Genomic DNA, 22,440 nt, shown 5'->3' with positions numbered 1-22,440 from the left:
GACCATCTGCGTCGTCAGTGACCCCTTTTGCCTGCACCTAAGGTCTCTTTACTCTTGGCATGGCGTCGGCCCTCTTCCCCAACTCTGCTCTGTGCTGGGGGTGTGCGTGGCGTCTCTGGGCTCTAAGGGGAAATAAGGTTGGTTATGGGTGTGTGAGAGTGGGAGTGTCTCTTTCGCATGTTTGCAGGCTCTAATGTACAGTGGACCAGCACCATTTCTGTCCAAAGAAATTATCTGTGTGATCTTGGGGCAGTTACCTGGGTTTCCCCCCTGAGAGGTGGAACTAATTATACAGCTGCTGCTTGACTTATGATAGGGTTATGTCCCAATATGCCCATAGTAAGTTGAAAATATTGTAAGTCAAAAATATGTTTAGCCAGGTACAATGGCTCATGCCTGTAATCCCAGCACTTTGGGAAGCTCAGGTGGGTCACTTGAGGCTAGGAGTTCGAGACCAGCCTGGCCAACATGGTGAAACCCTATCTCTACTAAAAATACAAAAATTAGCTGAGCATGGTGGTGGGTACCTATAATCCCAGCTACTAGGGAGGCTGAGGCAGGAGAATTAATTGAGCCTTGGAGGTGGAGGTTGCAGTAAGCCAAGTGCCACTGCACTCCAGCCTGGGCAACAGAACAAGACTCCATCTCAAAAAAAAAATTGTATTTAATACACCTAACTTACCAAATATCATAGCTTAGTCTAGCCTGCCTTAAATGTGCTCCAAACGCTTGCGTTAGCCTACAGTTGGGCAGAATCATTTAATGCAAAGCCTATTTTATAATAATAAAAATAAAAATCTTATACAAAATGAAAAGATCAAAATGCTAAGTACGGTTTCTACTGAATATATATTGCTTTCACACCATCATCAAGTCAGAAAATTGTAAGTCAGCGCCGGGCGTGGTGGCTCATGCCTGTAATCCCAGCACTTTGGGAGGCCGAGGCGGGTGGATCACGAGGTCAAGAGATCGAGACCATCCTGATCAACATGGTGAAACACCGTCTCTACTAAAAATACAAAAAATTAGCTGGGCATGGTGGCGCGTGCCTGTAATCCCAGCTACTCAGGAGGCTGAGGCAGGAGAATTGCCTGAACCCAGGAGGCGGAGGTTGCAGTGAGCCGAGATCGCGCCATTGCACTCCAGCCTGGGTAACAAGAGCGAAACTCCGTCTCAAAAAAAAAAAAAAAAAAGAAAATTGTAAGTCAAAATATCGTAAGTCAGAAAGCATCTATATTTTTCTTCCCAAAGCTGTTGTGAGAAATTAACAAAATAATGTCTATGCTGGTACTTGGAGAACCATAAAGTGCCATGGAAATACGTTGTCTTGGTTATCTTCAGTATTCTGTAAATCAAAGAGAGCAGTTATATATGGGAGAATACGGGAGCTGATCGTACTCTCAGAAGTTATATATGGAAAAATATGGGAGCTGATCATACTCCCAAAAGCATATATGGGAGAATACGGGAGCTGATCATACTCCCAGATGACGAGTGCTGTCATCCTGAATGCTGGATCCTGAAAGACCAAAATCCTAAAAATATAATTCTAGAAAATCTAAAAAATTATTTTGAAGAAATTTATTTAAAAAATGTAAAGGGGATTTGAGAAACATAAAAACATGACAACAGCTTGGGCAACATAGTAAGACCACATCTCTCCAAAAAATAACAAAATTAGCTGGGCATGGCAGCACATGCCTGTAGACTCAGCTACTTAGGAGGCTGAGGGAGGAGGATCCCTTGAGCCCAGGAGGCCAAGGCTACAGTGAGCCGTGATTGCGCCACAGCATTCCAGCCTGGGCGACAGAGCGAGACTGTCTCTAAACAAACTAAAACCAAAAACCGTGACGGAACACTTCATTGGCCGCTTTACTCAATAAATAGCCTGAAACAGCATGCATATTTTTACAAGCATGAACTCTCAGCTGTACTAACGCCAGTCCCATGGGTATAACAGTTATAAGCAGATGAGCCATATTTATAAAGAAATACATATTACTATGGCTAGTATTGTGCGGATCCAGCTTTGTAACTGAAATATTGTCATGAACAAAGGTACTTTTCAAACGGTCATTTGACGAGATGGATCAAAAACAGCTGTGGGTCACCATTGCATATGCAGTCACCCAAACAGCTGAGATTTCAAGAAATTGTATTTTTTGCAAATACAGATGCACAAAAGGGAGATCTCTTCACTTACTGAGGAAATATCAACATTTTTATGTACATGTCAAAGTCATGTTGTGATGACGTACTTCCATGGAGTCAATTTGCAGAAAAAAAATGCATAACACAGATTAAAACTCTAAAAGTCTCTATGCAGTTTTTACCTCCAGCATGGGAAATGATGCAAATGAAATACATAGCATAGGCTGGGTGCAGTGGCTCACGCCTGTAAGCTCAGCACTTTGGGAGACTGAGGTGGGCGGATCACAAGGTCAGGAGTTTGAGACAAGCCTGGACAACATGGTGAAACTCTGTTTCTACTAAAAATACAAAAATGAGCTGGGTGTGGTGCCTGTAGTCCCAGCTACTTGGGAGGCTGAGGTGGGAGAATCACGTGAACCCAGGAGGCAGAGGTTGCAGTGAGCTGAGATCGTGCCATTGCACTGCAGCCTGGGTGACAAGAGCAAGACTCCATCTCAAAATAAATAAATAAATAAATAAATACGTAGCATAGCGAACTGTGCTATGTATGAAAGGGGAGAATTCACACAGAACTATATAATTTGCCAGCGGAGATTTCTTGGGTTTTTTTTTTTTTTTTTTTTTTTTTTTTTTTGCCTGTGTTTTACTTCTAGGATCTGTGAGACACTTGCTGCCTTGTATTTGGAGAGAGGTTGTGGTCTATTCGTTTTGTAAGCACATGCTGTCCATTTGAAAGGCTGGTTATTGCTCAGCCGTTATAATTAAGTTATTTCCTGTCTTTGCGATACCAATACAATTAGCTTTTTAAACCTTTTATCGTTCATTATTAAATAATGTACACATATCACAGCCTTTTTTTGTGAAGGAACAGTTTCACAGATCTCTTCTGTTGTGTTGTAAGGAATACAGTAAGGAAGAATGATATTTGGCTTCCTCAGTACCGAATCTGTAGTTCTCCAGGGAGACACAGCCAGAGGATATGTATGTAGATACACGAGAGGGGTCTTACCAGGGGAATTGGCTCACGTGTTTGCGGTGGCTGAGAAGTCTCTCCACAAGCCATCTGCAAACGGGAGACCCTGGGATACCAGTAGCATGTCTCAGCCCAAGTCCGAAGGCCTCAGCACCAGGAAAGCTGATGGTGTTGTTACAGAAAAGAGGTCCCAATTCAGACCTCAAGAGATGGTTCTTGGATCTTGTGGAAGAAAGAATTCAGGGCAAGTCCATAGAGTAAAGTGAAAGCAAGTTTATTAGGAAAATAAAGGAATAAAGAATGGCTACTCTGGCTGGGCGCGGTGGTTCACGCCTGTAATCCCAGCACTTTGGGAGCCTGAGGCGGGTGGCTCACGAGGTCAGGAGTTCAAGACCAGACTGGCCAACATGGTGAAACCCCGTCTCTACTAAAAAATACAAAAATTAGCTGGGCATGGTGGCTTGTGCCTGTAATTCCAGCTACTTGGGAGGCTGAGGTAGGAGAATTGCTTGAACTGGGACCCTGGAGGTGGAGGTTGCAGTGAGCTGAGATGGCGCCACTGCACTCCAGCCTGGGCTACAGAGCAAGACTCCATCTCAAAAAAAAAAAAAAAGAATGGCTACTCCATAGACAGAACAGCCCTGAGGGCTGCTGGTTGCCCATTTTTATGGTTATTTCTCAATGATATACTAAACAGGGGGTGGATTATTCATGCCTCCCCTTTTTAGATTATATAGGGTAACTTCTTGATGTTGCCATGGCATTTGTAAACTGTCATGGCGCTGGTTGGAGTGTAGCAGTGAGGATGACCAGAGTTCACTCGGGTCACCAGGTTGTCTTTGGTGGGTTTTAGCGGCTTCTTTACTGCAACCTGTTTTAACAGCAAGGTCTTTATGACGTGTATCTTGTGCTGACCTCCTGTCTAATCCTGTAATTAGAATGCCGTAATCATCTGGGAATGCAGCCCAGTAGGTCTCATTCTCATTTTACCTAGCCCCTATTCAAGATGGAGTTGCTGTGGTTCACACACCTCTGATAATATAACTCTCAGTGCAAAGACTCAGGACCCAGGGAGCCTCTGGTCTAAGTCCTGGAGTCCAATGGCCAATCAACCTGGAGTTCTGATGTCCAAGGCAGCAGAAGAAAAGTCTGTTCCAGCTGTCAGAAACCAATTCACTTTCTGTATTTGTTCTCCTCGGGCCCCTCATTGAGTGGATGTTGCCTGCCGATATTGAGGGCAGATCTGTCTAACCTAATCATCTCAGACTCACACTAATGTCCTCTGGCAACACCCTCACAGACATACCCAGAATAATGCCTTACCAGGTTCCTAAATATTCCTGAATCCAGTCAAATGGATGCCTAAAATTAAGGTGTCATTGATTAAGTCCATGAGTCCACCTCTTGTCAACCTAGTACCCATAGGGTCTTCTTAAGTCATACTTAATTTAATAAAGATGGTAACAAGGTAACAGTTCCCCCTAATATGATGCAAGTATCCTGTAATTGTGATTTTGGGGGTTTTTGATGTTAGGAATTTAGACTTCAGGGATTTTAATCTTTAGGGATTTAGACTCTAGGGATTTTGATCTTTAGGGATTTTGTGTTGATCTTTCAACATTTGAGGTGATGGCATTTAAGACTGTGTCTTTGAGATTATGATCCAAACCCCAAAATTTATAATGCTAATAAGGGAGAAGAATCACATACATTCTTTTTCCATTTCAAACTGAGACTCTGGGGTGACCTTCAAAATCCTGCTCTTCTTTTTCCTTGAAATTGTAAATTCTCCAGAGTTGTTCTAGTACCTACATGCTCAAGACGTATTTATTGGACAGATGGATGATTGGGTGGATGGTAAGATGGATGGATGTTTGGTGGCTAGATGGGCGGGTGGATGGATGAATGGATGGGACCCGGAGAGAGAAGCGATCTCCTTTCTATTGTTTGATGTCCTTTTTCTTCTCTTCTGCTTGGGGAAATGGAGGCCCTCAGCTCTTGGCTGGTCACCTCGTAGCTTTTGCCACCGTCCTCTCCTATGCCACTCGCATTCCGCCTCTGTTGACATCCCTTCTGCAGAGAGTTGGGGTGGGGCCATAGGAGAAAAGAGGGTAAACAAGCAGTAATTTCCTTGAGTACAGTCTTTGAGCCAGTGAAACGCCAGAAATCATTTCCAAGGGGTACTTGACATCTTGTCAACAACCCATTGACAATGCTCCTTCAGTGTGAATGTCAAAAGCAGGCAGAGACGCTGAGTAAAGAGGATGCCAAGCCCTGGGGAAGACTGCCGTCCCCTCCGGGCCTGCATGCACACATCCGCGCCTGCCTGTACTGCTGTCCCCTCCGGGCCTGCATGCACATACCCACGCCTGCCCGTACCCCAAGCCCTGGGGAAGACTGCCGTCCACCTCTGGGTCTGCATGCACACACCCACGCCTGCCCGTACCCCAAGCCCTGGGGAAGACTGCCGTCCCCCTCCGGGCCTGCATGCACACACCCGCGCCTGCCTGTACTGCTGTCCCCTCCGGACCTGCATGCACATACCCGCGCCTGCCTGTACCCCAAGCCCTGGGGAAGACTGCCGTCCCCCTCCGGGCCTGCATGCACACACCCGCGCCTTCCTGTACTGCCGTCCCCCTCCAGGCCTGCATGCACACACCCGCGCCTGCCTGTACTGCCGTCCCCTCCGGGTCTGCATGCACACACCCACGCCTGCCCGTACCCCAAGCCCTGGGGAAGACTGCCGTCCCCCTCTGGGCCTGCATGCACACACCCACGCCTGCCTGTACCCCAAGCACCACGCCCGCACACCCACAGGCCAGTGTTTTAGGGTTGGCAGCCTGGGCACTGCTGAGGCAAACACAAGTCATTGAGCATAACTCTCATTCTCTCCTTCTGTCTCTGTTTTAGTTACAGGAACTTGGTCAGTTTAGAGGATTTAATAAGTCCGTGGAAAATTTGTTTCTGTCTCTTGCCACCCACGTGAAAAGTAAGTGCATGCTTCGTGATGTGTTTTCCCACCACCTCCACGCCAGCTGAGCCCACTGACCAGGGCCTGGCTGGTGACCTTGGTGGGCAGTATCCCTCAGGCCACTCACTTTGTCTCTGGACCCTGGGGAAAGTCACAGCACGCAGATCTTCATCTCTTTCCCAACAGAGCAGGCGTCTGGTTCCTTGTGGGAAGGGAGATGCCATTTCAGTCCACAAGGCTGGCTCAGTTTCCCCTACTCTTGCCAAAACCTGCCCAGCTCAGCATCATGGGCAAAGGAGCTTAGACTTCCCTGAGGACCAACAGAAAAAGCTTAAAGATACAATTTCAAGGCCAGGCTTGGTAGCTCATACCTGTAATCCCAACTCTTTGGGAGGCCAAAAGGTGGGTGAATCACTTGAAATCAGGAGTTTGAGACCAGCTTGGCCAATGTGGTGAAACCCCGTCCCCACTAAAAATACAAAAATTAGCCGGGCATGATGGCAGGTGCCTGTAATCCCAGCTACTGTGAAGGCTGAGGCAGGAGAATCCCTTGAACCCAGGAGGTGGAGCTTGCAGTGAGCCAAGATCACACCACTGCACTCCAGCCTGGGCGACAGAGCAAGACTCCGTCTCAAAAAAAAAAAGGTGCAATTTCAGGGAATCTAAAAACCAGAACCTTTCAGGCCGTTGGGGCCCAATATCTATCATCTGCATGGAATTACTTTGCCTTTCTCCTTTTCTCCTGGGTAACTATTTTCTTCGGTTGGCAGTAATCCTGTGATCTGCAGATTCACGTAACCCAGAACCACTGCCACTTGGAATCTTGTGTCTTTCAGTGTTCTTTTTGCTCAGATACTTTTTTCTCTGCTTATCTTAAAATACAAGTCCCAGAGAACAGACCGTTTCTCATGCCTCCTAAGATGCCCAGGGCCTGTCAGGTGTTTAGAAAATGTCCTTAGTGGGCTCAAGGGTCCTTAGGCACAGATTTCTCTTTCACTGTGTTTCTGCTCAGCTTCTCATCATCTGCTTTTCTGCAGTTGCATACAGATGGTCTCAGTGCTGCTCTTGGCTCTCAGGCAGGCTCTTTATATGACTTTAATTAGTTGTCCAAATTCCTCATGAGCCCTGTCTCAGCTGTCACATGATGACAATGGACATCAAAGCTCTGCTCTTCAGGTGAGCAGAAACAGTGACTGTCTCTGCAACGATCTGTTCCTTTCGTGTTCAGAGGGAGGAAGCAACTGAATTTCATGGGCCTGTTTGCCAAGAGCACTTGGTGGCTTAAAAATCACTGCTCCCAGCCTGCTGGGCTGTCTGACAGTACCCCCGCTCTGTGCCCCTCGGCCTGGAATGGACTTTCCAGCTGTCCCGGCTGCCTGTTCTCTTGCGGGTGCTATTTTCCCACCCATACCTAGTAGGTGCTAGTCCACCCTTCTCTGTATGTCTTTCTAGATGCACAGCCCTTCTCCAAGTCTATGTGGCTTCTGTGAATTGTCTCCCACCACTGCCACTGTAGGATCAGTGCCTTGGAGTTAGCCCCGACCCTGTCATCCCTCAGCCACTGAAATCCAGAGGAGTGGGACACACGCCTCAGCACACAGGCGCCTTCCTGGACACCCCAGCCCTACACAGGTGCACTGGATGTGCTCACAGCTGTCCAACAGCCACCCAATAGCCTGGCCTGTGCACCTGCTCACACGCTTGAGGCTAACCAGTGTAATACCCAGGTGGACAACTAGAGCTAGTCCCTGGGTGGGGTGTGGGGGAATTCACAAGAGCAAAGCAGCAAGCATCCCTTCTCAGATATGGGAAGTGACTGAAACCTCACAACCTGCATGCGCATGTACGTGTGCAGACACACACACACACACACACACACACCCTCAGTCCAGAGGCAGAGAGAGAAGACCCCAGCTTTCTGGCTCCTGGGAGTGACGCTTGGCCTCTGGCCTTTCCCGAATGCTTCCCCTAGTTGTATATGGACAGGACATGTGACCACATACGCCCTCCTCCCGTCTCTGCCACAAGACGTGTGGCATCCTATAGGCACTGACTCCCGTTACTTTGGGTTTTGAGCTCTTCGCATGCCCTGTGATCTTTTTGGCTGCCTGTTTCCCCACGGAAGTGGGTGCCGAGGGGAGCCTTATTCCGAGGGGAGGAAGTCAGATTGGTACTTGAGGTCTGCAGGGAGAGGCTGGGGAGAGCACAGACTTTGCGCTGGGCCAGGCGCTGAAGGGATGACTTGTCCATGAGGGGTTTTCAAAGCTGACCCGGAATTATGACCTCTGCTGCTGATGCTGCCCAATGAAGTCAAACCAGCAGGAGGAAATGAGTGATTGGACCCTGTCTATGATCAGTACATTTCTAGACGATGTCAGCATTGTAGTCCTCCTTAGAAGGAGGAAGAGGAAATGAGAAAACTGGTCTTGCTCAGGAGCAACCTGCATTGCTTTCTCTTCCTTATCCTTTGTCCCCCATTAATACTGACCTATAAGCCTATTTCTTAGAGCCCAAATTCTCAGGAAGGCTCGTCCTCTCCCCTTGCCTCTGAACTTTAAATGGCCTAAATAGGCCCAGGCTTTGGGGTGGGCACTAAGAGATTGCTGGGGGACCAGTTCCTCCTTAGGGCTTAGAAATCAGAGCCCCTCACAGCCTCACGGTCCAGACTGGGACTGGCCATCTGAGCACGTCTTTTACTTTGTCCACTTTGAGGACCTGGTGCGTGCTAGTGCCTTGGGAGCTGCCGGCCTTAAAAAGACACCCCAGTGTTTCTGGATGGTCGCCTTGAGGATGTGGGGATGGCATTGCTCTCGGGAGGCTAGGAGGCATCCTGGTGGAAAAGCTGGACACCCCAGCAGTTTCGGGGTGCCTGTGTTGAATTTCCCTCTCTAGAGGAAAGAGACACCACAAGACTCACTCCTGGGCAGTGCAGGCGGGAGACAACTAATAAATAGTGAGAGGACGGAGGACTCATGCGATACAACATCCCAAGGAGTGGATCTGAGGCCGGCCAGAGGGGTTGAGAGCCATGCTGTCCATTGCAGTGGCGTCTAAGCACGTGTCACTCTTGAGCCCCTGAAATATGGCTGCAAGATGCACTGCCAAATTGAAACACACTAGGTTTTAGAGGCTTGGAATAAAGCAAAGGTAAAATCTTTCATGGATAACTTTAGTATCGATGACATGTTTTAATAATATTTTGGATATATTGTGTTAAACTAAATACAGAATTAAAATTATTTTGGCCGTGCGTGGTGGCTCATGCCTGTAATCCCAGCACTTTGGGAGGCCGAGGTGGGTGGATCACTTGAGCTCAGGAGTTCAAGACCAGCCTGGCCAACTAAAAATAGTTTTAGTAGACACAACTGTGTCTACTAAAAATACAAAAAATAGCTGGGTGTGGTGGCAGGCGCCTGTAATCCCAGCTACTTGGGAGGCTGAGGCAGGAGAATCACTTGAACCCACGAGGTGGAGGTTGCGGTGAGCAGAGATCATATCATTGCACTCCAGCCTGGGTGACAGAGCAAGACTACATCTCAAAAATAAATAAAATAGACTTAATGTTACCTGTTTCTTTTTACTTTTTTAATGTGGCCACTATAACATTTAAAATTACGTATGTGGCTTGCACTGTTTGTCTCCTGGCAGCACAGCTCCAGAGACGGTTTTAAGGTTCGAGTTTGGAGGAACGCGGTTCTCAAGGGAGAATGAAACCGTCTTTAAGGCGGTTCTCTCACTTCTGTCTGTGGCGTCCTTCCTTCCAACTTTATTCATCTTTATTCTAGGCCACTGTTAGACTGTAAAAATGAAACACATTTTTAGAGCCATCTTTTCAGGGTTTGCTTGCTATCATTGTTATGAGGACACCCCAAATCTTATTTTTACCTCTCTTCAAAGAGTCACAAGTAATGGTGTTAATTGTAACTTCTTTGTAAGGAACTCCTAGAAAGCCGGCTTGCGTGGTAGGCTGCTGTCTTCGTGTTTGGACGAGTGTGCACTCGTATGTGTGCCTCGGAAGGCAGAGGAGCTTGGGTGGAAGGTTTCCCTTCAACTCTCACCCTGACCGTGGCCTGGGTGACCTCAGTGGGACCTGGAAGGAAGCCAGCCCTCTCTGGCCCTGGTCCAGCACCCAGTGTCTGCCACCCCCCGGCCCCCGGTGCCTCTGCGCTTGGTGGGGGACGTGTCCCCCTTGCTTCTCCATGCTTTGCCCTCTTGGGACCTTGAGACCCACTGTCTGTGGGTTCAGGGAGCCCCAGAAGAGGCTTCCACAAGTCAGCAAAGCTGCGTGTTCCCACCCGTCAATCCTTGTGTTTGCTTTTTTAGAGCTCTCCAAGTCCCAGAATGACATGACTTCTGAGAAGCATCTTCTTACCACGGGCCCTGGGCAGTGTTCGGGCCAGACAGAGAGACGGAGCCAGTCTGACACGGCGGTCAACATCACCACCAGGGTACCCTGAGCCCCGCAAGGCCTCCACACCCATCACCTTCATGTTGTCTTACAGGACTTTCTAGCTTGCCTCCTCTGTAGATTTATGTTGTTTTGTGGAAAAACAGTAAGCTGTTAGAAAAGCATAATTATCAGTCAGCGCCTCTATGTGGGCAGGTCTGGCCCAAGGCAGGTCAGGATTCATCAGTCTGGAAAACTCTTCAGACAGGAAAAGGCTTCCACCTAATCACAAGCCCCTGAGGCTCCTCTGTGTCCACAGAGTCCCTGCCGGCTTCAAGGCCATGCCAAAGCCCAGGGGCTTCCTGCTGGGCCCACAGCTGCCAAGTTAGCCCTGGAGTCTGCAAGACCCGCAGCCTTTGGCTAAAATCTGTCCTGTCCTCTGATGGAAACCACTGAAAACATAAAGACACGAGCAAGCCTGCAGGGCGCTCTTCCCACGCTGTCCACACCACAAGTGAGAGCTCCCCTGATAAAGGTTCTAGGGAAATAATTATCCCACCTTTCCACCGGGACTAACCCAGCCTGGAGCAAATGCTTCGGGTATGAGAGAAAGCCAGCCTTAGGATGGGAAAGCCTGCATTCTCGGTCAGCTGAGGTGCCTCGGCTGGCCAGATGCCACCCACTGTGCCTTGCAGAGTTGATGCGACTGCCCCGGTTGGCTGGACAGAACCGGTGTCCCTTCTCTGCTGCTGTGGATTCCGCTCAAGCTGTCCCCAGACAGACTGTCCTTTGGGCGAGGGTGTGAGGTCAGCCCCCCTCTCCTGCTGGAACTTGCACATACCATCTTGAGAGTTCATGTCCCGCTTCCCACTGGAGCCCAGTGTCCCCTCTGTAAAATGAAGATGACCATTAACACCTGTTCTGTCCACAGCACTGGGTTTTTGTGAACATGTCATGAGATAATGTATCTGATTTGCTATCTAAATCATCTAAATATTTTATCTAAATTGCCAGCATTTACTATGATGTGCTGGACTCTGTACTAAAAGCTTAACTAGACTATCTCGTTTTATCTTTATAACCACCCTCTCAGGTAGGTATTGCACGCAGCGTCATTTTACATGTAAAGAAATGGGGGCTTAGAGAGATTTAGTCACATGCCCAAGGTTGTATAGCCAAAAGTGGACTGAACTCTGGCACAGTGATTCCCAGTTCTTATGAGTGTGGGAGTCACTGGGGCAGGAGTGCAGTGGTGCGATCTCAGCTCACTGCAACCTCCGCCTCCTGGGTTCAAGTGATTCTCCTGCCTCAGCCTCCCGAGTAGCTGGGATTACAGGTGCCCGCCACCATGCCTGGCTAATTTTTGTATTAGAAACAGGGTTTCTCCATGTTGATCAGGCTGGTCTTGAACTCCCAACCTCAGGTGATCCGCCAGCCTCAGCCTCCCAAAGTGGTGGGATTACAGGCGTGAGCCACTGCATACAGCCCTACTGGGGCTCTTAAAATGCAGATTCCAAACCAGTAGCTGCGGGTTGGGCATGAGATGAGGAACCTCAGATGCATTTTTGGTGAGCTCCTGGGATCTGGCGAAGTCTATGCTGTGAGGTTCTCAGACCACACTTTAGGAGCGAGGTGTCTAGACGGTTTGAAATGTATTTGGTAGGTGTTTGAAATTCTAAAACACAAACGAGTGTCAGCTCATGCCAGCTTCCCGGGGCCTGCAGAAGTGCCATCCGAACTCCCTCCAGGTCTCACTCCTCCTCCTGGTGAAACAGGCAGAAGGGAAGGTGAGCAGCCACTTCTGAAGCTCTGTGTGCCACACATGGTGACAGCGTTTTTTTCTTACCTACTTTATCACATTTAACTCTTACAAAAATACCAAGATAGATATTGTTCCTCCCATGGTGAAGATTGGCCGAGCGGGGTAGCCTATGCCTGTAATCCCAGCACTTTCGGAAGCTGAGTTGGGCGGATTGCCTAAGCCAAGGAGTTCGAGACCAGCCTGGGCAATATGGGGAAACCCTGTCTCTACAAAAATATGAATATTGGCCAGGTATGGTGATGCAAGCCTATAATCCTACTACTTGAGAGACTGAGTGGGAGGATCACTTGAGCCCGGGAGGTCAAGGCTACAGCAAGTCATGATTTCAACACTACACTCCAGCCTGGGTGACGCAATGAAACCCTGTCTCAAATAATAATAATAATAAATTTAAAATGCTGGGCGCGGTGGCTCATGCCTGTAATCCCAGCACTTTGGGAGGCCGAGACGGGCAGATCACGAGGTCAAGAGATTGAGACCATCCTGGCCAACATGGTGAAACCCCATCTCTACTAAAAATATAAAAATTAGCTGGGCGTGGTGGTGTGTGCCTGTAATCCCAGCTACTTGAGAGGCTGAGGCAGGAGAATTGCTTGAATCTGGGAGGTGGAGGTTGTACTGAGCCGAGATCATGCCACTGCACTCTAGCCTGGCACTTGGCAACAGAGCAAGACTCTGTCTCAAAAAAAAAAAAAAAATTTTTTAAAAACTGGCCAGGCATTGTGGCTCATGCCTGTAATCCCAACACTTTGAGAGGTTGAGGTGGGTGGATTACTTGAGGTAGGGAGTTCAACACCAGACTGGCCAACATGGCAAAACCCTGTCTTTACTCAAAATACAAAAATTAGCTGGGCGTGATGGCAGGCTCCTGTAATCCCAGCTACTCGGGAGGCTGAGGCAGGAGAATCGCTTGAACCCAGGAGGTGGAGGCTGCAGAAAGCCGAGATCATGCCATTGCACTCTAGCCTGGGTGACAAGAATGAAACTCCATCTCAAAAAAAAAAAAAAAAGTTAAAAGAAGTTGAGTTTTAGTGAGAAGTTAACCAACGTGTTTAACGTCACATAGTGAATGAAAGAGCCAGGAACAGACCCGGGATTTGACTCTGACTTCTAAACTCTATGTTCACATAAGAAGGACTGCTGAAAAAGCGTTCAGGAAGGGGATTGTGGAAGTATGAGTAATTCTCTTACTCGCCTGAGTCATAGGAATCCACTCAGAGGCTGACACAGACTTCGGGCTAACCAGGTGCCTGGCATTGTTCTTGGCGTAATGCCCTGTAGAGGTCTTTATATTTAGCCTTTGTCATCCTTAAGACAGCCTTGTGAGGCTTGCACTATTCCTGTCCCCATTAAAGATGGGACACTGGGGCAAAGAGATGACCAATAGCTAGGTGGAGCCTGCCCCAGAAACCAACCACACCCTGCCACGTCCCAGAGCTGGGATGCATTTCTCATTTGCACTGGGATGTGCTGTGTGGTGGCGCATCCCACATACCGCAGGCTGGGCTTGTGACGTTCTGCCTGAGGATGGCCTGTGGGTCCTTGGCACGGCCCCTCCCCTGCTGCACGTGCACGTGGCCCAGAGCCTGCCCAGGCACTTGGCTCAGAGTCTGACCAGGGTTGTCTGATGGGCTAAGGGAGCTCAGGGACAGAAGTGGTGGGTGCGGGGAAGGCGGTGGGGAGACAGCCCATCCAGTGGACGTCGTTTGCCTGTGTCCACCTCTCCGCCACGCTCTTGGCAGGACATGCTTACAGCTTTCTGCAGGACTTCTCTCTCCCACCTTAATTGAGGAGGTGGCTGGGTTTGTTTGTTTCTTTGTTTCGTTTTGAGACTGAGTCTTGTTCTGTTTCCCAGGCTGGAGTGCAGTGGTGCTATCATGGGTCACTGTAGCCTTGATCTCCCAGGCTCAGTCGATCCTCCCACCTCAGCCTTCCACATAGCTGAGACTACAGGGATGTGGCACCATGCCTGGCTGATTTATTTTATTTTTATTTTTAGTAAAGATGAGGTCTCACTATGTTGCCCAGGCTTGTCTCAAACTGCTGGGCTCAAGTGGTCCTCTCACCTAGGCCTCCCAAAGTGCTGGGATTACAGGTGTGAGCCACCACGCCCAGGCAGATATGGCTGTTTTAAGGGACAATTTAGCCAAATGTTTATAAAGTACTCAGCCATCATAGTGTGATCTATAAATGCTAAATAACTATTGGGTTGAAATATGAGGAGTATATCTTTCTTTATTTATTATTTTTGAGACAGAGTCTCACTCTGTTACCAGGCTGGAGTGCAGCGGCACAATCTCAGCTCACTGCAACCTCTGCCTCCCTGGTTCAGGTGATTCTCGTGCCTCAGCCTCCTGGGTGGATAGGATTACAGGCATGTACCACCATACCTGGCTAATTTTTTGATTTTTAGTAGATACGGGCTTTGCTGTGTTGCCTAGGCTAGTCTCAAACTCCTGGGCTCAATTGATCCTCCTGCCTCAGCCTCCCAGAGTGCTGGGATTACAGGTGTGAGCCACCGCCCTGGCCCAGGAGTACATGTTTAAACAAAACATTCTTCAGACTGCAGTTCACATGCCTTAGCTGGGGAGCTCACCCGAATTCCTCTCATTTTCATCAGAGCATGTTGGCGCATCTTGCCAGCGTGGTGCCCCTGCTTTGGAAGTAGGGGATGTTGGTGCCCGCCTTGCAAATGGCTACATTGAGGCACAGAAGTAGTACGTAGCTTTCCTTATTTTTTACTTGGAGACAGGGTCTCACTTTGTCACCCAGGCTGGAGTGCAGTGGCACGAACATGGCTCATTGCAGCCTCGACCTCCTGGGCTCAAGTGATCCTCCCACCTCAGCACCCCCAAGTAGCTGGGACTACTGGAGTATACCACTCCACCCAGCTAATTTTGTATTTTTTTCTAGAGATGAGGTTTCACCATGTTGCCCAGACTGGTCTCGAACTCCTAGATTCAAGTGATCCTCCTTCTTTTAAACCACGCGGGGACTTGGGGATTAAACCGAGAAAACAGCTCAGGATATTTTCCACACCACTTCTCTGATTGTTAAGTTTGAACTACATGCTCTGAAAACACCCCTTCAAAAGTGCTCACTTAAGCATCTGGGCCAGGATTCCTCAAGACGTGAATTCTTACCTGTCCTTTCCTGTGCATTCCACTGGGATTTTACTGTATGTGTTATGAATGTATTGACCTATATTGGCCATAAAAGCACGCACCTGTTGAACAGGAAGGATGCCTGAAAACCATCAGGAGGGCGATCTCTCGGGAGGGGAACTGAGGAAGAAGATTTTCTTTCTTTTTCCTTTTTTTTGAGATGAAATCTCACTCTGTCACCCAGGCTGGAGTGCAGTGGTACGATCTTGGCTCACTGCAGCCTGCACCTCCCAGGTTCCAGTGATTCTCCTGCCTCAGCCTCCTGAGTAGCGGGGACTACAGGTGCACGCCACCACACCTGGCTAATTTTTGTATTTTTAGCAGAGACAGGGTTTCACCATAATGGCCAGGCTGGTCTTGAATTCCTGACCTCAGGTGATCTGCCCACCTTGGCCTCCCAAAGTGCTGGGATTACAGGTGCGAGCCACAGTGCCCAGCCAGCTATTCCTTTTTCACTGCTACTTTTTAGGGCTTTTGGTTCATGCTGACAGGTTGTCCTCCACTGAGGTTGACTCAGTTCACATGACCACTGGCAGGGCATCACCTGTTTTCCAGCACTCTTGCCAACACTCAACTTTGTACCTTTTTTTCCTCAAAAATTTTTATAGTAAATGCACATAACACAAAACTTACCATCTATGCCATTTTAAGTGCCTAGTTCATGGCATTGAAAACCTTCCTAATGATGGGCACCCATCACCCCCATCCATCTCCAGGACTCTTTTCATCCTATAAAACTCAACTTCATAATTTTTAGCATTTGCCCATTGAATGGGCAGTTATGTAAAATGCGCCTTTCTTTAGCTGCAGGTAAGCTGCTTCTCCTCCGTTTTCCTCTGTTTGGCACACCTTCATTCTTGAACCCCTCTAAGTGGATCTGCTGGCTCTTCCAGCCTCTGGCTCCTTCGCTGTGGCTTTGATGGACACTTCTGTCACACTTTTAGTGTTCCCTCCGATGACCTCACGCATCCCCTGTGTGCTCGTGGTCTGTGTCCACGTGTCTGCAGGTCTAGGACGTGCTTTCTGTTTAACCATCGCCAGCTGTTCCACGTGGAAGGCCTCCCCTTCCAGGCTCACCCCAGCCAGCCTCAGCATCCTCTCAGATGATTGCAGCCCCACTCAAGCCCGCCCCAGATGCTCGCGTGCTGAAGAAACGCTCCCTTGCCTCCTTCCCACTGACCTGGCTGGTGCTTCCGTTTGAACGGTGTGTCTGTCTTCCTTCTAGCTACTGAGCCCTCGGAGGATGGACCTTGCATCTTCTCCTCTTTCTCCTCTCTTCCTCCCCTTCTACTCTTCCAGCCTCCAGAATTTAGCGTGGTGGAGTGAATATAGTGTTGCTTAACAAATAAATGTCTGTAGGAGTAAAGTTGGCATTCTGGGGATGGAGAGCATAAATAATTGGGAGATAATCTTTTCTTTCATTTGTTCTGTCATATTCTCACTTAGTATTTTATTCCTGAAAATTATGACTATGGGGCAACGATTGTATTTCTGAGTTCTGCTTGGAAACTTTGTATTTGCAGCCATTAGGAGGTTTTCCCACCTTGCCCATTGTGCTTTTTGCTCTCTGTGAGCACCGTCCAATGGGAATGAGCTTTATGTGAGCTGTCCAAACAACGACCACGGCTGCATGTGGCCACTGAGCCTTTGACGTGTCTAGGGCAACTGAGAAGCTGAGTTAATTTTGTTTGATTTCAGTTAATTTAAGTTTAAGTAGTCATGTGTGGCTAGCGACTGCCATACGGGAAGACACAGCTGTATACATAATAGAAGTATCAACTTGGCTGTGAGCGGTGGCCCATGCATATAATCCCAGCACTTTGGGAGGCCGAGGCAGGTGGATCACTTGAGGTCAGGAGTTTGAGGCAAGCCTGGCCAACATGGTGAAACCCCATCTCTACTAAAAATATAAAAATTAGCCAGCTGGTGGCGGGTGCCTATAGTCCCAGCTACTTGGGAGGCTGAGGCGGGAGAAATGCGTGAACCTGGGAGACAGAAGCTGCAGTGAGCCAAGATTGTGTCACTGCATTCCAGCCTCCAGCCTGGGTGACAGAGCAAGACTCTGTCTCAATAAATAAATAAGTAAAAGAGAAGTGTCAACTATTCACAAAATATTTTTAGAAAATTTAGAGACATATTTTGATTTATCCCTTTTGATAAGCATCTTAGGGCTAAAAGTGCTTATCAGGCTAATTATTGTATGTTAAGTGATTAAATGCCAGGACCATTTATTAAGGCTAAAATGAAAGACTTTTAGTAATGCATGAGTAATCTACCCATCACTGTTCTTGACTGTCCCAAAGCTGGATGTTGTCTGTCTCTGGGCCCTGCATGTGTGTGTGTGTGTGTGCATGCGTGCACACGTACATGTGTGTACCAAATGCGGGTGTGTCCTCCTATTCAGAAGTTTGCATATTAACATCAAGTAATAGATGCAGGCTCTGCTTGCTGAAGCCACCACATTTGAACAAAACCAAACTGGGATGCAGACTGTAATATCAATTTTTGTTTTTCCTTTTCAGAAGGTCGGTGCCCCAGATATTCTGAAACCTCTCAATCAAGAGGATCCTAAAGGCTCTACTTACCCTATATTGAAGCCAGAGAAACTCCCATCCAGTCCAGCACCCAGTGCCATATTCTCTGGAGGCTTTAGACACGTGAGTCTCATGCCACTGTTCTTTTTTGTGTGTGTTTGTTTGAAAGCATAACGTACGAGTATTTATTTTGATTACTCCTACTTGAAGGTCCTTATTTTTGGAGAACTGCAAGGCATTTTATTATCCATCTATTTTTTTTTTTGACTTGGAGTCTTGCTCTTGTTGCCTAGACTGGAGTGCAGTGGCACAATCTCAGCTCACTGCAACCTCCACCTCCTGGGTAGAAGCAATTCTCCTGACTCAGCCTCCTGAGTAGCTGGGATTACAGGTGCCCACCACCATGCCTGGTAATTTTTGTGCTTTTAGTAGAGACAGGGTTTCACCATGTTGGCCAGGCTGGTCTCGAACTCCTGATCTCAGGTGATCCATCCGCCTCGGCTTCTGAAAGTGCTGGGATTACAGGCGTGAGCCACCACGCCCGGCCCATCTTTCCATTCTTTAAAGATTCCTGCAGGGTTTTGTAAGTCGCATCACCCTCAGGCCTGTGTTTCGGAGTTACTACAGGTGTGCCGCAGGTTTATCATCAATCACTCCCCTCCCCACCCCAGTGCTTTGTACCTTTCTACAACGCTGAAGTCAGTCGCGCTCTGCAACTTCCATAAACAGGGCAAGAGGGTACTGGTCAGCTTCTTCCAAGTGGTTGGAGCCTTGCGTTAGGCATGCAAGCCACTGGCAGTGTCGCAGTCCACATGTGTGTCCCATCTCGTGGCTTAAAATCTTACGGGATCAACATAGTGAAACCCAAATTCTTTCCAGAATGTAATAGTTATCAAAAATTGAATAGTCACTAGCAGATGTTTTCCGGCGCCTCCTCACTTTGCCTTCATAGCACAAGTTATAAAAATCACTGCCATACTTAGCAAAGCTGAATATCCCTACACCATCTGTCAAAGAGGCCTGTCCAAAGACAAGATTTCAGGAGTTTCTTTGGTAAAGATCAATCATTGTTATCCCCATGACACAGAAGGCATCCTCAGGTTTCTTCTTCTTTTTTTTTTTTTTTTGCTTTTGTTTTTGTTTTTTTGAGACAGAGTCTCACTCTGTTGCCCAGGCTGGAGTTCAGTGGCACGATCTCGGCTCACTACAACCTCTGCTGCCTGGGTTCAAGTGATTCTCCTGCCTCAGCCTCCTGAGTAGCTGGGATTACAGGCGCCTGCCACCGTGCCTGGCTACTTTTTGTAGTTTTTAGTAGAGATGGGGTTTCACCATCTTGGCCAGGCTGGTCTTGAACTCCTGAACTCATGATCCACCCGTCTTGGCCTCCCAAGGTGCTGGGATTATAGACATGTGCCACTGTGCCTGGCCAGGTTTCTTCTTTTTTAAGAACTTCAAGATATCCCCTGCGTGAACTTGCAGTTTTGTCTGTGAGTTGTCTTTGACTCTAAAGGAACACCTCATTGCAGAAACAGGAACTAGTTCTAGGCATTTTACTGTCGAGTCATAGAAATATGCCTGACAGTAGGCCTTGAGCCATTTAGTATATTCTTCACTGATAATTCTGATGTTTCTTAGAGATCCAATGAACTGAATATAAATACTGCATTTGTTTGGAGAGAGTCTTTCTGTAAGGGCCACTGAAGAACTGTTCAAAGTCTTGAGGAGCTTCTGGGTGGGGAGTGATTTAATATGATTGGGAATGTAAGGTAATGGGTCCACAAAGAGACCACTGGCTGGCGGGAAGCTTCATTCATTCCACGCTGTTTTCCCGGCATCCCCAGCATTTTTCATACTGTGATGCAAGCCCTGGGGTCTTTGAGATGAGAGCTGTTTCCAGTGTCTGTTCAGAGTGCTGTACTGTTTGCATAATGACAGATTTTTTTTTCTGTTAACATCGTGTTCCTAGGTAGAACTTTCTTTATTATTATTATTTATTTGTTTATTTTGAGACAGAATCTCACTCTATTGCCTAGGCTGGAGTGCAATGGCACAATCTCAGCTCACTGCAACCTCTGCTTCCCAGGTTCAAGCAATTCTCCTGCCTCAGCCTCCCGAGTAGCTGGGATTACAGGCTTCCACTACCATGCCTGGCTAACTTTTGTATTTTTAGTAGTGACAGGGTTTCACCATGTTGGCCAGGCTGGTCTCAAATTCCTGACCTGGTGATCTGCCCACCTCATCCTCCCAAAGTGCTGGGATTACAGGCGTGAGCCACCGTGCCCAGCCTCATTATTTTCATCTTTATTTTTATTTTTGAGATGGAGTCTCGCCCTGTCGCCCAGGCTGGAGTGCAATGGTGCGATTCAGCTCACTGCAGCCTCCGCCCCCTGGGTTCAAGCGATTCTCATGTCTCCGTCTCCCGAGTAGCTGGGATTACAGGTGCATGCCACCACATCTGGCTAATTTTTGTATTTTTAGTAGAGAGGGGTTTCCCATCTTGGCCAGGCTGGTCTCAAACTCCTGACCTGAAGTGATCTGCCCGCCTTGGCCTCCCAAAATGCTGGGATTATAAGCATGAGCTACCTCGCCTGGCCTAGAATTTTCATTCTTCCATTTAAATGGGTCAAACAGGTGTTTGGCCATGAGGCTTTGTTAGGAAGAAGGCATCCTTCTGAGGTTTTTACCTTACAAGGATGGACACGGTGCCTGGGCAGAAAAGTGTTGTGGAGGAAATCTTCACCCACCAGGCCACCCACCCACCTCCCATGGCCGTTCTGACGTGCGTGCCTCATCCAAGTATGCTTTTTTTTTTGAGGCAAAGTCTCGCTCTGTTGTCCAGGCTGGAGTACAGTAGCGTGATCTCCGCTCACTGCAACTTCCACCTCCCAGGTTCAAGTAATTCTCCTGCCTCAGCCTCCCGAGTAGCTGGGATTACAGGCATGAGCCTCCATGCCTGGCCCCAAGTACTCTTGATATGTGCGACATGGTTATTATGACATCAGTACACAAGGGGAAGGATGAGCTATCACCTTGTGAGAGAAACTGGAACGTGACAACAGGGCTTGGAAGTGGTATTTTGCTTAGGTCGGGATTTGGGGAAACCCTTACTATACTTTGAGAGTGGATTTTCTTTCTTAGAACATCTTATTGTGAACATTTTCATATAGAGAGTAATAAATATTGGTGTTTTTTGATTTTTGTTGTTTTTAATTTTGATGAAGTCTGGTTTATCAGCATGTTCTTTTATGTTAAGTCTGTGTCTCGTCCATCTGCAAGTCATGAAGATATTCTCCCATGTTTTCATCTAGAAGTTTAGAAAAGTTTAGCTTTTACATTCAGGGTTGTGCTCCAGCTGGCTCATCATTATTTTTGTGTGTGGGTGAATGGTATAAGGTAGAGACTGAGGCTCATTTTTCTCCATATGGATATTTAATTAATCTAGTATCATTTGTTAAAAAAAGAGACTATTATTTCCCCCAGTGACTTGGGCATCTTTGTTAGAAATCACATGACCACATAAGGGTGGATCTCTTTCTGGACTCTCTCTTCTGTTCCAGTGATCTCTTCACCATCCTTATGCCAAGACCACACTATCGTGAGTACTGCATCTTTGTAGTAAGTCTTGAAGATGGATAATGTAAGTCTTCCAGTTTGGTTCTTCTTTTTCAAGATGGCTTTGTGATGTTTTAAATGTATTCTCTGTGTATAGGTAGGCATTTCAACTGCTCTGTTCCTTCATTTGTTTATTAAAAAACATTGGGTGTTTATGCCTGGAATTGTGATACGTGGTGTCATAGATGGATTCTTGGGTGAGGGGCCATGATGCTTCCTCTAACAGTTGTGTTAGTCCATCCATGTTGTGATAACAAAATACCACAGACCGGGTAATTGATAAACAATAGAAATTGATTTTTCCTGGTCCTAGACACTGGGAAGTTTCAGATCTCCAGGCATGGGCAGGACTGGTGTCTGGTGGACTGTTCCTCATAGATGGCTCTGTCTAAGTGTCTTCCTCACATGGTGGAAAGGATGGAAGGGCAAGAGGGTCCAGCACTGCGTGCAGCCTCTTTTAAAAAGACCTGAATCCCATTCACTAGCCTCTGGGAGGCTTTTCTAAGACTCGCCCGAAGGTTTGCCCCTACCCTAGGTGACAGAGGACACCAAGGAATCCAGCCAGTTTGAACCTCTGTGAGGCCGATGGGGGTTGGGGGTGGAGGGGTTGGGATGAGGCTGGGCCTTCGTGGAGAGCTGGTGGGCCAGTTTTCGTGAACTACCCAAGGTCTCACTAGATTGGACTCTAAGCTCCTTCAAGGGCCAGAATCACGTCTTTGTAGCCCTAGAAACCAACACATAGCCAAGTGTGTGGGCTCGGATCCACCCCCTTAGGGTCTGTAGGGTCTGTGCGACCTGCCCCCCACTCTGCTCTGAAACCTCACCA

General features: G+C 47.8%; 1 protein-coding gene and 1 pseudogene across 7 annotated transcripts in view; one reads left to right on the top strand and one right to left on the bottom strand.

Annotated features, from left to right (window-relative positions):
• Positions 1-22,440, top strand: part of SYTL3 (synaptotagmin like 3) — a 111,184-nt gene that overhangs the window by 57,884 nt on the left and 30,860 nt on the right. For 4 of the 7 annotated variants that reach the window (XM_064360488.1, XM_064360489.1, XM_064360486.1 and 1 more), the window contains 3 exons: positions 6,035-6,113; positions 10,419-10,543; positions 17,991-18,125. In XM_064360488.1, the coding sequence (XP_064216558.1) occupies positions 6,035-6,113; positions 10,419-10,543; positions 17,991-18,125 (339 nt within the window). The remainder of the gene's footprint in view (positions 1-6,034; positions 6,114-10,418; positions 10,544-17,990; positions 18,126-22,440) is intronic. The other 3 variants (XM_064360490.1, XM_064360492.1, XM_064360491.1) reach the window with 3 other exon arrangements.
• Positions 18,653-20,769, bottom strand: LOC105717633 (archaemetzincin-2-like; annotated as a pseudogene).

Source organism: Aotus nancymaae, unplaced genomic scaffold (genome assembly GCF_030222135.1).
Source record: "Aotus nancymaae isolate 86718 unplaced genomic scaffold, 86718_ANA_hifiasm-v0.15.2.pri h1tg000040l, whole genome shotgun sequence".
NCBI lineage: Eukaryota > Metazoa > Chordata > Mammalia > Primates > Aotidae > Aotus > Aotus nancymaae.
The sequence above is the reverse complement of the archived record's forward strand: the minus strand, read 5'-3'. Positions and strand labels throughout refer to the sequence as shown.